This window comes from Oncorhynchus clarkii, chromosome 13, assembly GCF_045791955.1.
Source record: "Oncorhynchus clarkii lewisi isolate Uvic-CL-2024 chromosome 13, UVic_Ocla_1.0, whole genome shotgun sequence".
NCBI lineage: Eukaryota > Metazoa > Chordata > Actinopteri > Salmoniformes > Salmonidae > Oncorhynchus > Oncorhynchus clarkii.
The window spans coordinates 41,772-57,819 of record NC_092159.1 but is presented as its reverse complement, the minus strand read 5'-3'; the positions used below and the strand labels follow the sequence as shown (position 1 = coordinate 57,819).

General features: G+C 42.9%; 1 protein-coding gene across 1 annotated transcript in view; it reads left to right on the top strand.

The window, feature by feature from the left end:
- Positions 1–652: 652 nt before the first annotated feature.
- LOC139424167 (protein disulfide-isomerase-like) overlaps positions 653–16,048 on the top strand; it is a gene marked incomplete at its 3' end in the record, with an annotated part of 56,501 nt that continues 41,105 nt past the window's right edge. The window contains exons 1-3 of the mRNA XM_071175849.1: positions 653–815; positions 5,565–5,765; positions 6,228–6,361. Coding sequence (XP_071031950.1) covers positions 653–815; positions 5,565–5,765; positions 6,228–6,361 — 498 coding nt within the window. The remainder of the gene's footprint in view (positions 816–5,564; positions 5,766–6,227; positions 6,362–16,048) is intronic.

The following is a 16,048-nucleotide window of genomic DNA, read 5'->3' as shown; positions in this document are numbered from 1 at the left end:
AGCAGGCTAACACAGTCTGGTGAGGTCTTTAGTTCAGCAGGCTAACACAGTCTGGTGATGCCTTTAGTTCAGCAGGCTAACACAGTCAGAAGGACGTGTTGTTCAAACCCGGTCAGCCGGACTCCGTCCACCTTTGTCTGACTACCCAGAGTTCCACTGCAGCGGTGTGTCTGCGGTCACCTTGCATTCCCATCAGCCTCTCTGGCTCATAAACACTGATTGGTAATACTCAGATATCAGCCGTGTGTGAGTGCAGAGTGCGGTGTGTTTGATATACTGATAGTGATTTACAGCTTATAGGAAGGAGTGTGTTAGTTGGCTGTCGACACCTGTAGTGTATCTGTGCCAACTATGATAAAGAATTCTTAAACTAACGGCTCAGCAGAAACACACACACACACCACGCCCATCTCTCTCACACACACACAGACACACACCCATCTCACACACACACAAGTGGAGAGGGGCCGTTATCAGCGGAATCAAAGTACACGTTTCTTATCAGCCCTACCTTACGTTCCCCTCAGCAGCACACACACACACACACACTACACACAGACACACACAGTCCCCAGACCCAGACCTCCTCTGTGTGAGAGTCAGTCCCCAGACCTCCTCTGTGTGAGAGTCAGTTCCACTGTGAATCACTATGATGAGGACACTACTGCTGCTGTGTGTGACTCTCTGCTGTCTGAGTGTCTCTGTGGCCGGTGACAGCTCTACCTCTCTCCCGGAGGAGAACGGGGTTCTGCTGTTGAAGAAGGACAACTTTAACCGAGCTCTCAAACAAAACAAACAGCTGCTGGTGCACTTTTGTAAGTAACTCTAACCCTCTAACCCTTAACCCTGTGTACTGTAGCTAATACTAACCCTGAGTACTGTAGCTACTACCCTCTAACCCTCTAACCTTTAACCCTGAGTACTGTAGCTAATAATAACCCTGAGTACTGTAGCTAATACTAACCCTGAGTACTGTAGCTAATACTAACCCTGAGTACTGTAGCTAATACTAACCCCCTAACCTTTAACCCTGAGTACTGTAGCTAATACTAATCCTGAGTACTATAGCTAATACTAACCCTCTAACCTTTAACCCTAAGTACTGTAGCTAATACTAACCCCCTAACCTTTAACCCTGAGTACTATAGCTAATACTAACCCTCTAACCTTTAACCCTGAGTACTGTAGATAGTACTAACCCTGAGTACTATAGCTAATAATGACCCCCTAAACTTGAACCCTGAGTACTATAGCTAATACTATCCCCCTAACCTTTAACCCTGAGTACTGTAGCTAATACTAACCGCCTAAACTTGAACCCTGAGTAATATAGCTAGTACTAACCCCCTAACCTTTAACCCTGAGTACTATAGCTAATACTAACCCTCTAACCTTTAACCCTGAGTACTGTAGATAGTACTAACCCTGAGTACTACAGCTAATACTAACCCGGAGTACTGTAGCTAATACTAACCCTGAGTACTGTAGCTACTACCCTCTCACTCTCTAACCTTTAACCCCGAGTACTGTAGCTAGTACTAACCCTGAGTACTATTGATAATACTAACCCTGAGTACTATAGATAATACTAACCCTGAGTACTATAGATAATACTAACCCTGAGTACTATAGATAATACCAACCCTGAGTACTATAGATAATACTAACCCTGAGAACTATAGATAATACTAACCCTGAGTACTATAGATAATACTAACCCTGAGTACTATAGATAATACTAACCCTGAGTACTGTAGCTAATACTAACCCTGAGTACTGTAGCTAGTACTAACCCTCTAACCTTTAGCCCTGAGTACTGTAGCTAGTACTAACCCTGAGTACTGTTGCTAGTACTAACCCTGAGTACTATAGCTAGTACTAACCCCGAGTACTGTAGCTAGTACTAACCCTGAGTACTGTAGCTAATACTAGCCCTGAGTACTGTAGCTAGTACTAACCCTGAGTACTGTAGCTAATACTAACCCTGAGTACTGTAGCTAATACTAACCCTGAGTACTATAGCTAGTACTAACCCCGAGTACTGTAGCTAGTACTAACCCTGAGTACTGTAGCTAATACTAGCCCTGAGTACTGTAGCTAGTACTAACCCTGAGTACTGTAGCTAATACTAACCCTGAGTACTGTAGCTAATACTAACCCTGAGTAGTGTAGCTAATACTAACCCTGAGTACTGTAGCTAATACTAACCCTGAGTGCTGTAGCTAATACTAACCCTGAGTACTGTAGCTAATACTAACCCTGAGTACTGTAGCTAATACTAACCCTGAGTACTGTAGCTAATACTAACCCTGAGTACTGTAGCTAATACTAACCCTGAGTATTGTAGCTAATACTAACCCTGAGTACTGTAGCTAATACTAACCCTGAGTACTGTAGCTAATACTAACCCTGGGTACTGTAGCTAATACTAACCCTGAGTACTGTAGCTAATACTAACCCTGAGTACTGTAGCTAATACTTACCCTGAGTACTGTAGCTAATACTAACCCTGAGTACTGTAGCTAATACTAACCCTGAGTACTGTAGCTAATACTAACCCTGAGTACTGTAGCTAATACTAACCCTGAGTACTGTAGCTAATACTAACCCTCTAACCCGAAACCCCCTACACATCCAGCCTGGTAGTGGAACCAATCTGCAGAGGGCTGGTGTTAACCTTAAACCCCCTACACATCCAGCCTGGTACTGGAACCAATCTGCAGAGGGCTGGTGTTAACCCTAAACCCCCTACACATCCAGCCTGGTACTGGAACCAATCTGCAGAGGGCTGGTGTTAACCCTAAACCCCCTACACATCCAGCCTGGTACTGGAACCAATCTGCAGAGGGCTGGTGTTAACCCTAAACCCCCTACACATCCAGCCTGGTACTGGAACCAATCTGCAGAGGGCTGGTGTTAACCCTAAACCCCCTACACATCCAGCCTGGTACTGGAACCAATCTGCAGAGGGCTGGTGTTAACCCTAAACCCCCTACACATCCAGCCTGGTACTGGAACCAATCAGCAGAGGGCTGGTGTTAACCCTAAACCCCCTACACATCACTGGAACGAAGGAGCCTAGCCCGAACCATGAAAAACAGCTCCAGTCCATTATTCCTCCTCCACCAAACTTTACAGTTAGCACTCTGTATCCAGGCAGATAGCGTTCTCCTGGCATCCCCCAAACGAAGATGTGTCCGTCGGACTGCCAGATGGTGAAGCGTGATTCATCACTCCATAGAACGCTCCAGTCCAAAGGCGACAAGCTTTACACCACTTAGCATTGCGCATGGTGATCTCAGGCTTGTGTGCGGCTGCTCGGTCATGGAAACTCATTTCATGAAGCTCCCGACAAACAGTTCTTGTGTTGACGTTGCTTCCAAAGGCAGTTTGGAGTGATGGAACCGTGGTAGTGAGTGATGGAACCGTGGTAGTGAGTGATGGAACCGTGGTAGTGAGTGATGGAACCGTGGTAGTGAGTGATGTAACCGTGGTAGTGAGTGATATAACTGTGGTAGTGAGTGATGTAACTGTGATGTAACCGTGGTAGTGAGTGATGTAACTGTGATGTAACCGTGGTAGTGAGTGATGTAACCGTGGTAGTGAGTGATGTAACCGTGGTAGTGAGTGATGTAACCGTGGTAGTGAGTGATGTAACCGTGGTAGTGAGTGATGTAACCGTGGTAGTGAGTGATGTAACCGTGGTAGTGAGTGATGTGATGTAACCGTGGTAGTGAGTGATGTAACCGTGGTAGTGAGTGATGTAACCGTGGTAGTGAGTGATGTGGTAGTGAGTGATGGAACCGTGGTAGTGAGTGATGGAACCGTGGAAAGATGATTTTTTACCCTCTACACTCTTCAGCACTGGGTGGTTCTGTTCTGTGAGCTTGTGTGGCCTACCACTTCAAGGCTGAGCTGTTGTTGCTCCCAAATGTTTCCACTTCACAAGAACAGCCCTAACAGTTGACCGGAGGGCAGCTCTAGCAGGGCACAAATGTGACGGACTGACTTGTTGGAAAGGTGGCATCATATGACATTGCCACGTTGAAAGTCACTGAGCTCCATTCTACTGCCAATGTGTGTCTATGGAGATTACGTGGCTGTGTGCGGAAATAGACTAATCCACTCATTTGAAGGGGTGTCCAGATACTTTTGTATATATATTGTATCTGAGGACTTAGTAGTAGTAGTTATATGGGGTCATAGTAGAAGTTATATATTTTTTAAAATGTTATTTCACCTTTATTTAACCAGGTAGGCTAGTTGAGAACAAGTTCTCATTTGCAACTGCGACCTGGCCAAGATAAAACAAAGCAGTTCGACACAAACAACAACAACAGAGTTACACATGGAATAAACAAACATACAGTCAATACAGTAGAAAAAAGAAAACAAAAGGTCTATAAACAGTGTGTGCAAATGAGGTGGGATAAGGGAGGTAAGGCAAGAAGTAAGCCATAGTGGCGAAATAATTACAATATAGCAATTAAAACACTGGAGTGATTGATGTGCAGAAGATGAATGTGCAAGTAGAGATACTGGGGTGCAAAGGAGCAAGATAAATGAATAAATACTGTATGGGGATGAGATAGATAGATGGGCTGTTTACAGATGGGCTGTGTACAGGTACAGTGATCTGTAAGCTGCTCTGACAGCTGGTGCTTAAAGTTAGTGAGGGAGATGTGAGTCTCCAGCTTTAGAGATTTTTCGTTCCAGTCATTGGCAGCAGAGAACTGGAAGGAAAGACGGCCAAAGGAGGAATAGGTTTTGGGGGTGACCAGTGAGATATACCTGCTGGAGCGCGTGCTACGGGTGGGTGCTGCTCTGGTGACCAGTGAGATATACCTGCTGGAGCGCGTGCTACGGGTGGGTACTGCTCTGGTGACCAGTGAGATATACCTACTGGAGCGCGTGCTACGGGTGGGTACTGCTCTGGTGACCAGTGAGATATACCTGCTGGAGCGCGTGCTACGGGTGGGTACTGCTCTGGTGACCAGTGAGATATACCTGCTGGAGCGCGTGCTACGGGTGGGTACTGCTCTGGTGACCAGTGAGATATACCTGCTGGAGCGCGTGCTATGGGTGGGTGCTGCTCTGGTGACCAGTGAGCTGAGATAAGGCGGGGCTTTACCTAGCAGAGACTTGTAGATAACCTGTAGCCAGTGGGTTAAGGCGACGAGTATGAAGCGAGGGCCAACCAACGAAAGCGTGTGTGTAATGTGTGTGTAATGTGTGTGTAATGTGTGTGTAGTCGCTCCTCTCTCTGGGGATTCCCAGTAATGTGTGTGTAATGTGTGTGTGTGTGTGTAATGTGTGTGTAATGTGTGTGTAATGTGTGTTTAATGTGTGTGTGTGTGTGTGTAATGTGTGTGTGTGATGTGTGTGTGTGTGTGTGTAGTCGCTCCTCTCTCTGGGGATTCCCAGTAATGTGTGTGTAATGTGTGTGTAATGTGTGTGTGTGTAATGTGTCTGTAATGTGTGTGTAATGTGTGTTTATGTGTGTGTGTGTGTGTGTGTAATGTGTGTGTAATGTGTGTGTAATGTGTGTGTGTGTGTGTGTGTAGTCGCTCCTCTCTCTGGGGATTCCCAGCGGCTGGCGTTGGCGTTCCGTGGAGCCGCGGAGCAGCTGATTGGCTCGGAGGTGAAACTGGGCGTAGTCGACGTCTCCAAGGAAACCAATCTGACCAAGGAACTGAACGCCACGACTCCACCCCCTCTACGGCTTTACCTATCAGGAGACAGACACAACCCTGTACCCTGCCCAGGTACACACATTACACACACATTACACACACACACACACACATTACACACACACACATTACACACACACACACGTTACACACACACACACACACGTTACATACACACACACACACACACACACACACACACACACACACACACACACACACACACACACACGTTACACACACACATTACTCACACACACACATTACACACATTACACACACACACACACACACACACACACACACACACACACACACACACACACACACACACATTACACACATTACACACACACACACACATTACACACACACACACACACACACACACACACACACACACACACACACACACACACACACACACACACACACACACACATTACACACATTACACACACACACACACACACACACACACACACACACACACACACACACACACACACAATCTCTTTCTCTCTCCTCTGTCAGTTTTCCAGAGTTCGGCCTCCATCGTAACGTGGCTAAAGAGGAGGGCGGGGCCTAGCGCCGACATCATCACTGACCTGAACCAATCAGATCGCTTCGTCGCCTCAGAGGAGCTGGTTGTTCTCGGACTGTTTAAGGTGACATCCCCTTCCTGTTGGACCTGTAGTACTTCCTGTCCTGTACCTGTGATGTGTGTGTGACCTCAACAACCCCTAGCAGACGACCCTAGAGGGTGCTCAGAGGGAGCTCAGAGGGACAGACACACAGACATCCAGTCCCTCTGATACAGACTGGAGTAGTGGAGCTCAGAGGTACAGACACACAGACAGTCAGTCCCTCTGATACAGACTGGAGTAGGGGAGCTCAGAGGTACAGACAGTCAGTCCCTCTGATCCAGACTGGAGTAAATACATTTGTAGAACAGACTTTCGGTTTAGTTTAACCCTAACCCTAATCTTCGGTTTAGTTTAACACTAACCCCAACCTTCGGTTTAGTTTAACCCTAACCTTCGGTTTAGTTTAACCCTAACCCTAACCTTCGGTTTAGTTTAACCCTAACCCTAACCTTCGGTTTAGTTTAACCCTAACCCTAACCTTTGGTTAAGTTTAACCCTAACCCTAACCTTCGGTTCAGTTTAACCCTAACCTTTGGTTAAGTTTAACCCTAACCCTAACCTTCGGTTCAGTTTAACCCTAACCTTTGGTGAAGTTTAACCCTAACCCTAACCTTCGGTTTAGTTTAACCCTATCCCTAACCTTCGGTTCAGTTTAACCCTAACCTTCGGTTCAGTTTAACCCTAACCCTAACCTTCGGTTCAGTTTAACCCTAACCTTCGGTTTAGTTTAACCCTAACCTTCGGTTTAGTTTAACCCTAACCTTCGGTTTAGTTTAACCCTAACCCTAACCTTCGGTTCAGTTTAACCCTAACCCTAACCTTCAATTTAGTTTAACCCTAACCTTCGGTTTAGTTTAACCCTAAAGTTAGGTTTAGTTTAACCCTAACCTTCGGTTTAGTTTAACCCTAACCCTAACCTTCGGTTTAGTTTAACCCTAACCCTAACCTTCAGTTTAGTTTAACCCTAACCCTAAACTTCGGTTTAGTTTAACCCTAACCCAAACCTTCGGTTTAGTTTAACCCTAACCCTAACCTTCGGTTTAGTTTAACCCTAACCCTAACCTTCGGTTCAGTTTAACCCTAAACTTCGATTTAGTTTAACCCTAACCTTCGATTTAGTTTAACCCTAACCCTAACCTTCGGTTTAGTTTAACCCTAACCTTCGGTTTAGTTGAACCCTAACCCTAACCTTCGGTTTAGTTTAACCCTAACCCTAACCTTCGGTTTAGTTTAACCCTAACCCTAACCTTCGGTTTAGTGTAACCTTAACCCTAACCTTCTGTTTAGTTTAACCCTAACCCTAACCTTCGGTTCAGTTTAACCCTAACCTTCGGTTTAGTTTAACCCTAACCCTAACCTTCGGTTTAGTTTAACCCTAACATTCGGTTTAGTTTAACCCTAACCTTCGGTTTAGTTTAACCCTAACCCTAACCTTCGGTTTAGTTTAACCCTAACCCTAACCTTCGGTTTAGTTTAACCCTAACCTTAGGTTTAGTTTAACCCTAACTCTAACCTTCGGTTTAGTTTAACCCTAACCCTAACCTTCAGTTCAGTTTAACCCTAACCCTAAACTTCGGTTTAGTTTAACCCTAACCCAAACCTTCGGTTTAGTTTAACCCTAACCCTAACCTTCGGTTTAGTTTAACCCTAACCCTAACCTTCGGTTCAGTTTAACCCTAAACTTCGATTTAGTTTAACCCTAACCTTCGATTTAGTTTAACCCTAACCCTAACCTTCGGTTTAGTTTAACCCTAACCTTCGGTTTAGTTGAACCCTAACCCTAACCTTCGGTTTAGTTTAACCCTAACCCTAACCTTCGGTTTAGTTTAACCCTAACCCTAACCTTCGGTTTAGTGTAACCTTAACCCTAACCTTCTGTTTAGTTTAACCCTAACCCTAACCTTCGGTTCAGTTTAACCCTAACCTTCGGTTTAGTTTAACCCTAACCCTAACCTTCGGTTTAGTTTAACCCTAACATTCGGTTTAGTTTAACCCTAACCTTCGGTTTAGTTTAACCCTAACCCTAACCTTCGGTTTAGTTTAACCCTAACCCTAACCTTCGGTTTAGTTTAACCCTAACCTTAGGTTTAGTTTAACCCTAACTCTAACCTTCGGTTTAGTTTAACCCTAACCCTAACCTTCAGTTCAGTTTAACCCTAACCCTAACCTTCGGTTTAGTTTAACCCTAACCCTAACCTTCGGTTTAGTTTAACCCTAACCCTAACCTTCGGTTTAATTTAACCCTAACACTAACCCTAACCTTCGGTTTAGTTTAACCCTAACTCTAACCTTCGGTTTAGTTTAACCCTAACCCTAACCTTCGGTTTAGTTTAACCCTACCCCTAACCTTAGGTTTAGTTTAACCCTACCCCTAACCTTCGGTTTAGTTTAACCCTAACCCTAACCTTAGGTTTAGTTTAACCCTAACCCTAACCTTCGGTTTAGTTTAACCCTAACTCTAACCTTCGATTTAGTTTAACCCTAACCCTAACCTTCGGTTTAGTTTAACCCTACCCCTAACCTTCGGTTTAGTTTAACCCTAACCCTAACCTTAGGTTTAGTTTAACCCTAACCCTAACCTTCGGTTTAGTTTAACCCTAACCTTCGGTTTAGTTGAACCCTAACCCTAACCTTCGGTTTAGTTTAACCCTAACCATAACCTTCGGTTTAGTTTAACCCTAACCCTAACCTTCGGTGTAGTTTAACCTTAACCCTAACCTTCTGTTTAGTTTAACCCTAACCCTAACCTTCGGTTCAGTTTAACCCTAACCTTCGGTTTAGTTTAACCCTAACCCTAACCTTCGGTTTAGTTTAACCCTAACATTCGGTTTAGTTTAACCCTAACCCTAACCTTCGGTTTAGTTTAACCCTAATCCTAACCTTCGGTTTAGTTTAACCCTAACCTTAGGTTTAGTTTAACCCTAACTCTGACCTTCGGTTTAGTTTAACCCTAACCCTAACCTTCAGTTCAGTTTAACCCTAACCCTAACCTTCGGTTTAGTTTAACCCTAACCCTAACCTTCGGTTTAGTTTAACCCTAACCCTAACCTTCGGTTTAGTTTAACCCTAACACTAACCCTAACCTTCGGTTTAGTTTAACCCTAACTCTAACCTTCGGTTTAGTTTAACCCTAACCCTAACCTTCGGTTTAGTTTAACCCTACCCCTAACCTTAGGTTTAGTTTAACCCTACCCCTAACCTTCGGTTTAGTTTAACCCTAACCCTAACCTTAGGTTTAGTTTAACCCTAACCCTAACCTTCGGTTTAGTTTAACCCTAACTCTAACCTTCGGTTTAGTTTAACCCTAACCCTAACCTTCGGTTTAGTTTAACCCTACCCCTAACCTTCGGTTTAGTTTAACCCTAACCCTAACCTTAGGTTTAGTTTAACCCTAACCCTAACCTTCGGTTTAGTTTAACCCTAACCCTAACCTTCGGTTCAGTTTAACCCTAACCCTAACCTTCGGTTTAGTTTAACCCTAACCCTAACCTTCAGTTCAGTTCAGTTTAACCCTAACCCTAACCTTCGGTTTAGTTTAACCCTAACCCTTACCTTCGGTTTATTTTAACCCTAACCTTCGGTTTAGTTTAACCCTAACCCTAACCTTCGGTTCAGTTTAACCCTAACCTTCGGTTTAGTTTAACCCTAACCTTCGGTTTAGTTTAACCCTAACCTTCGGTTTAGTTTAACCCTAACCCTAACCTTCGGTTCAGTTTAACCCTAACCCTAACCTTCAATTTAGTTTAACCCTAACCTTCGGTTTAGTTTAACCCTAACGTTAGGTTTAGTTTAACCCTAACCTTCGGTTTAGTTTAACCCTAACCCTAACCTTCGGTTTAGTTTAACCCTAACCCTAACCTTCAGTTTAGTTTAACCCTAACCCTAAACTTCGGTTTAGTTTAACCCTAGCCCAAACCTTCGGTTTAGTTTAACCCTAACCCTAACCTTCGGTTTAGTTTAACCCTAACCCTAACCTTCGGTTCAGTTTAACAAAAAACTTCGATTTAGTTTAACCCTAACCTTCGATTTAGTTTAACCCTAACCCTAACCTTCGGTTTAGTTTAACCCTAACCTTCGGTTTAGTTGAACCCTAACCCTAACCTTCGGTTTAGTTTAACCCTAACCCTAACCTTCGGTTTAGTTTAACCCTAACCCTAACCTTCGGTTTAGTGTAACCTTAACCCTAACCTTCTGTTTAGTTTAACCCTAACCCTAACCTTCGGTTCAGTTTAACCCTAACCTTCGGTTTAGTTTAACCCTAACCCTAACCTTCGGTTTAGTTTAACCCTAACATTCGGTTTAGTTTAACCCTAACCTTCGGTTTAGTTTAACCCTAACCCTAACCTTCGGTTTAGTTTAACCCTAACCCTAACCTTCGGTTTAGTTTAACCCTAACCTTAGGTTTAGTTTAACCCTAACTCTAACCTTCGGTTTAGTTTAACCCTAACCCTAACCTTCAGTTCAGTTTAACCCTAACCCTAACCTTCGGTTTAGTTTAACCCTAACCCTAACCTTCGGTTTAGTTTAACCCTAACCCTAACCTTCAGTTCAGTTTAACCCTAACCCTAACCTTCGGTTTAGTTTAACCCTAACCCTAACCTTCTGTTTAGTTTAACCCTAACCCTAACCTTCGGTTCAGTTTAACCCTAACCTTCGGTTTAGTTTAACCCTAACCCTAACCTTCGGTTTAGTTTAACCCTAACATTCGGTTTAGTTTAACCCTAACATTCGGTTTAGTTTAACCCTAACCCTAACCTTCGGTTTAGTTTAACCCTAATCCTAACCTTCGGTTTAGTTTAACCCTAACCTTAGGTTTAGTTTAACCCTAACTCTGACCTTCGGTTTAGTTTAACCCTAACCCTAACCTTCAGTTCAGTTTAACCCTAACCCTAACCTTCGGTTTAGTTTAACCCTAACCCTAACCTTCGGTTTAGTTTAACCCTAACCCTAACCTTCGGTTTAGTTTAACCCTAACACTAACCCTAACCTTCGGTTTAGTTTAACCCTAACTCTATCCTTCGGTTTAGTTTAACCCTAACCCTAACCTTCGGTTTAGTTTAACCCTACCCCTAACCTTAGGTTTAGTTTAACCCTACCCCTAACCTTCGGTTTAGTTTAACCCTAACCCTAACCTTAGGTTTAGTTTAACCCTAACCCTAACCTTCGGTTTAGTTTAACCCTAACTCTAACCTTCGGTTTAGTTTAACCCTAACCCTAACCTTCGGTTTAGTTTAACCCTACCCCTAACCTTCGGTTTAGTTTAACCCTAACCCTAACCTTAGGTTTAGTTTAACCCTAACCCTAACCTTCGGTTTAGTTTAACCCTAACCCTAACCTTCGGTTCAGTTTAACCCTAACCCTAACCTTCGGTTTAGTTTAACCCTAACCCTAACCTTCAGTTCAGTTCAGTTTAACCCTAACCCTAACCTTCGGTTTAGTTTAACCCTAACCCTAACCTTCGGTTTATTTTAACCCTAACCTTCGGTTTAGTTTAACCCTAACCCTAACCTTCGGTTCAGTTTAACCCTAACCTTCGGTTTAGTTTAACCCTAACCTTCGGTTTAGTTTAACCCTAACCTTCGGTTTAGTTTAACCCTAACCCTAACCTTCGGTTCAGTTTAACCCTAACCCTAACCTTCAATTTAGTTTAACCCTAACCTTCGGTTTAGTTTAACCCTAACGTTAGGTTTAGTTTAACCCTAACCTTCGGTTTAGTTTAACCCTAACCCTAACCTTCGGTTTAGTTTAACCCTAACCCTAACCTTCAGTTTAGTTTAACCCTAACCCTAAACTTCGGTTTAGTTTAACCCTAGCCCAAACCTTCGGTTTAGTTTAACCCTAACCCTAACCTTCGGTTTAGTTTAACCCTAACCCTAACCTTCGGTTCAGTTTAACAAAAAACTTCGATATAGTTTAACCCTAACCTTCGATTTAGTTTAACCCTAACCCTAACCTTCGGTTTAGTTTAACCCTAACCTTCGGTTTAGTTGAACCCTAACCCTAACCTTCGGTTTAGTTTAACCCTAACCCTAACCTTCGGTTTAGTTTAACCCTAACCCTAACCTTCGGTTTAGTGTAACCTTAACCCTAACCTTCTGTTTAGTTTAACCCTAACCCTAACCTTCGGTTCAGTTTAACCCTAACCTTCGGTTTAGTTTAACCCTAACACTAACCTTCGGTTTAGTTTAACCCTAACATTCGGTTTAGTTTAACCCTAACCTTCGGTTTAGTTTAACCCTAACCCTAACCTTCGGTTTAGTTTAACCCTAACCCTAACCTTCGGTTTAGTTTAACCCTAACCTTAGGTTTAGTTTAACCCTAACTCTAACCTTCGGTTTAGTTTAACCCTAACCCTAACCTTCAGTTCAGTTTAACCCTAACCCTAACCTTCGGTTTAGTTTAACCCTAACCCTAACCTTCGGTTTAGTTTAACCCTAACCCTAACCTTCGGTTTAATTTAACCCTAACACTAACCCTAACCTTCGGTTTAGTTTAACCCTAACTCTAACCTTCGGTTTAGTTTAACCCTAACCCTAACCTTCGGTTTAGTTTAACCCTACCCCTAACCTTAGGTTTAGTTTAACCCTACCCCTAACCTTCGGTTTAGTTTAACCCTAACCCTAACCTTCGGTTTAGTTTAACCCTAACCCTAACCTTCGGTTTAGTTTAACCCTAACCTTAGGTTTAGTTTAACCCTAACTCTAACCTTCGGTTTAGTTTAACCCTAACCCTAACCTTCAGTTCAGTTTAACCCTAACCCTAACCTTCGGTTTAGTTTAACCCTAACCCTAACCTTCGGTTTAGTTTAACCCTAACCCTAACCTTCGGTTTAATTTAACCCTAACACTAACCCTAACCTTCGGTTTAGTTTAACCCTAACTCTAACCTTCGGTTTAGTTTAACCCTAACCCTAACCTTCGGTTTAGTGTAACCTTAACCCTAACCTTCTGTTTAGTTTAACCCTAACCCTAACCTTCGGTTCAGTTTAACCCTAACCTTCGGTTTAGTTTAACCCTAACCCTAACCTTCGGTTTAGTTTAACCCTAACATTCGGTTTAGTTTAACCCTAACCTTCGGTTTAGTTTAACCCTAACCCTAACCTTCGGTTTAGTTTAACCCTAACCCTAACCTTCGGTTTAGTTTAACCCTAACCTTAGGTTTAGTTTAACCCTAACTCTAACCTTCGGTTTAGTTTAACCCTAACCCTAACCTTCAGTTCAGTTTAACCCTAACCCTAAACTTCGGTTTAGTTTAACCCTAACCCAAACCTTCGGTTTAGTTTAACCCTAACCCTAACCTTCGGTTTAGTTTAACCCTAACCCTAACCTTCGGTTCAGTTTAACCCTAAACTTCGATTTAGTTTAACCCTAACCTTCGATTTAGTTTAACCCTAACCCTAACCTTCGGTTTAGTTTAACCCTAACCTTCGGTTTAGTTGAACCCTAACCCTAACCTTCGGTTTAGTTTAACCCTAACCCTAACCTTCGGTTTAGTTTAACCCTAACCCTAACCTTCGGTTTAGTGTAACCTTAACCCTAACCTTCTGTTTAGTTTAACCCTAACCCTAACCTTCGGTTCAGTTTAACCCTAACCTTCGGTTTAGTTTAACCCTAACCCTAACCTTCGGTTTAGTTTAACCCTAACATTCGGTTTAGTTTAACCCTAACCTTCGGTTTAGTTTAACCCTAACCCTAACCTTCGGTTTAGTTTAACCCTAACCCTAACCTTCGGTTTAGTTTAACCCTAACCTTAGGTTTAGTTTAACCCTAACTCTAACCTTCGGTTTAGTTTAACCCTAACCCTAACCTTCAGTTCAGTTTAACCCTAACCCTAACCTTCGGTTTAGTTTAACCCTAACCCTAACCTTCGGTTTAGTTTAACCCTAACCCTAACCTTCGGTTTAATTTAACCCTAACACTAACCCTAACCTTCGGTTTAGTTTAACCCTAACTCTAACCTTCGGTTTAGTTTAACCCTAACCCTAACCTTCGGTTTAGTTTAACCCTACCCCTAACCTTAGGTTTAGTTTAACCCTACCCCTAACCTTCGGTTTAGTTTAACCCTAACCCTAACCTTAGGTTTAGTTTAACCCTAACCCTAACCTTCGGTTTAGTTTAACCCTAACTCTAACCTTCGATTTAGTTTAACCCTAACCCTAACCTTCGGTTTAGTTTAACCCTACCCCTAACCTTCGGTTTAGTTTAACCCTAACCCTAACCTTAGGTTTAGTTTAACCCTAACCCTAACCTTCGGTTTAGTTTAACCCTAACCTTCGGTTTAGTTGAACCCTAACCCTAACCTTCGGTTTAGTTTAACCCTAACCATAACCTTCGGTTTAGTTTAACCCTAACCCTAACCTTCGGTGTAGTTTAACCTTAACCCTAACCTTCTGTTTAGTTTAACCCTAACCCTAACCTTCGGTTCAGTTTAACCCTAACCTTCGGTTTAGTTTAACCCTAACCCTAACCTTCGGTTTAGTTTAACCCTAACATTCGGTTTAGTTTAACCCTAACCCTAACCTTCGGTTTAGTTTAACCCTAATCCTAACCTTCGGTTTAGTTTAACCCTAACCTTAGGTTTAGTTTAACCCTAACTCTGACCTTCGGTTTAGTTTAACCCTAACCCTAACCTTCAGTTCAGTTTAACCCTAACCCTAACCTTCGGTTTAGTTTAACCCTAACCCTAACCTTCGGTTTAGTTTAACCCTAACCCTAACCTTCGGTTTAGTTTAACCCTAACACTAACCCTAACCTTCGGTTTAGTTTAACCCTAACTCTAACCTTCGGTTTAGTTTAACCCTAACCCTAACCTTCGGTTTAGTTTAACCCTACCCCTAACCTTAGGTTTAGTTTAACCCTACCCCTAACCTTCGGTTTAGTTTAACCCTAACCCTAACCTTAGGTTTAGTTTAACCCTAACCCTAACCTTCGGTTTAGTTTAACCCTAACTCTAACCTTCGGTTTAGTTTAACCCTAACCCTAACCTTCGGTTTAGTTTAACCCTACCCCTAACCTTCGGTTTAGTTTAACCCTAACCCTAACCTTAGGTTTAGTTTAACCCTAACCCTAACCTTCGGTTTAGTTTAACCCTAACATTCGGTTTAGTTTAACCCTAACCCTAACCTTCGGTTTAGTTTAACCCTAATCCTAACCTTCGGTTTAGTTTAACTCTAACCTTCGGTTTAGTTTAACCCTAACCCTAACCTTCGGTTTAGTTTAACCCTACCCCTAACCTTAGGTTTAGTTTAACCCTACCCCTAACCTTCGGTTTAGTTTAACCCTAACCCTAACCTTAGGTTTAGTTTAACCCTAACCCTAACCTTCGGTTTAGTTTAACCCTAACTCTAACCTTCGGTTTAGTTTAACCCTAACCCTAACCTTCGGTTTAGTTTAACCCTACCCCTAACCTTCGGTTTAGTTTAACCCTAACCCTAACCTTAGGTTTAGTTTAACCCTAACCCTAACCTTCGGTTTAGTTTAACCCTAACCCTAACCTTCGGTTCAGTATAACCCTAACCCTAACCTTCGGTTTAGTTTAACCCTAACCCTAACCTTCAGTTCAGTTCAGTTTAACCCTAACCCTAACCTTCGGTTTAGTTTAACCCTAACCCTTACCTTCGGTTTATTTTAACCCTAACCTTCGGTTTAGTTTAACCCTAACCCTAACCTTCGGTTCAGTTTAACCCTAACCTTCGGTTTAGTTTAACCC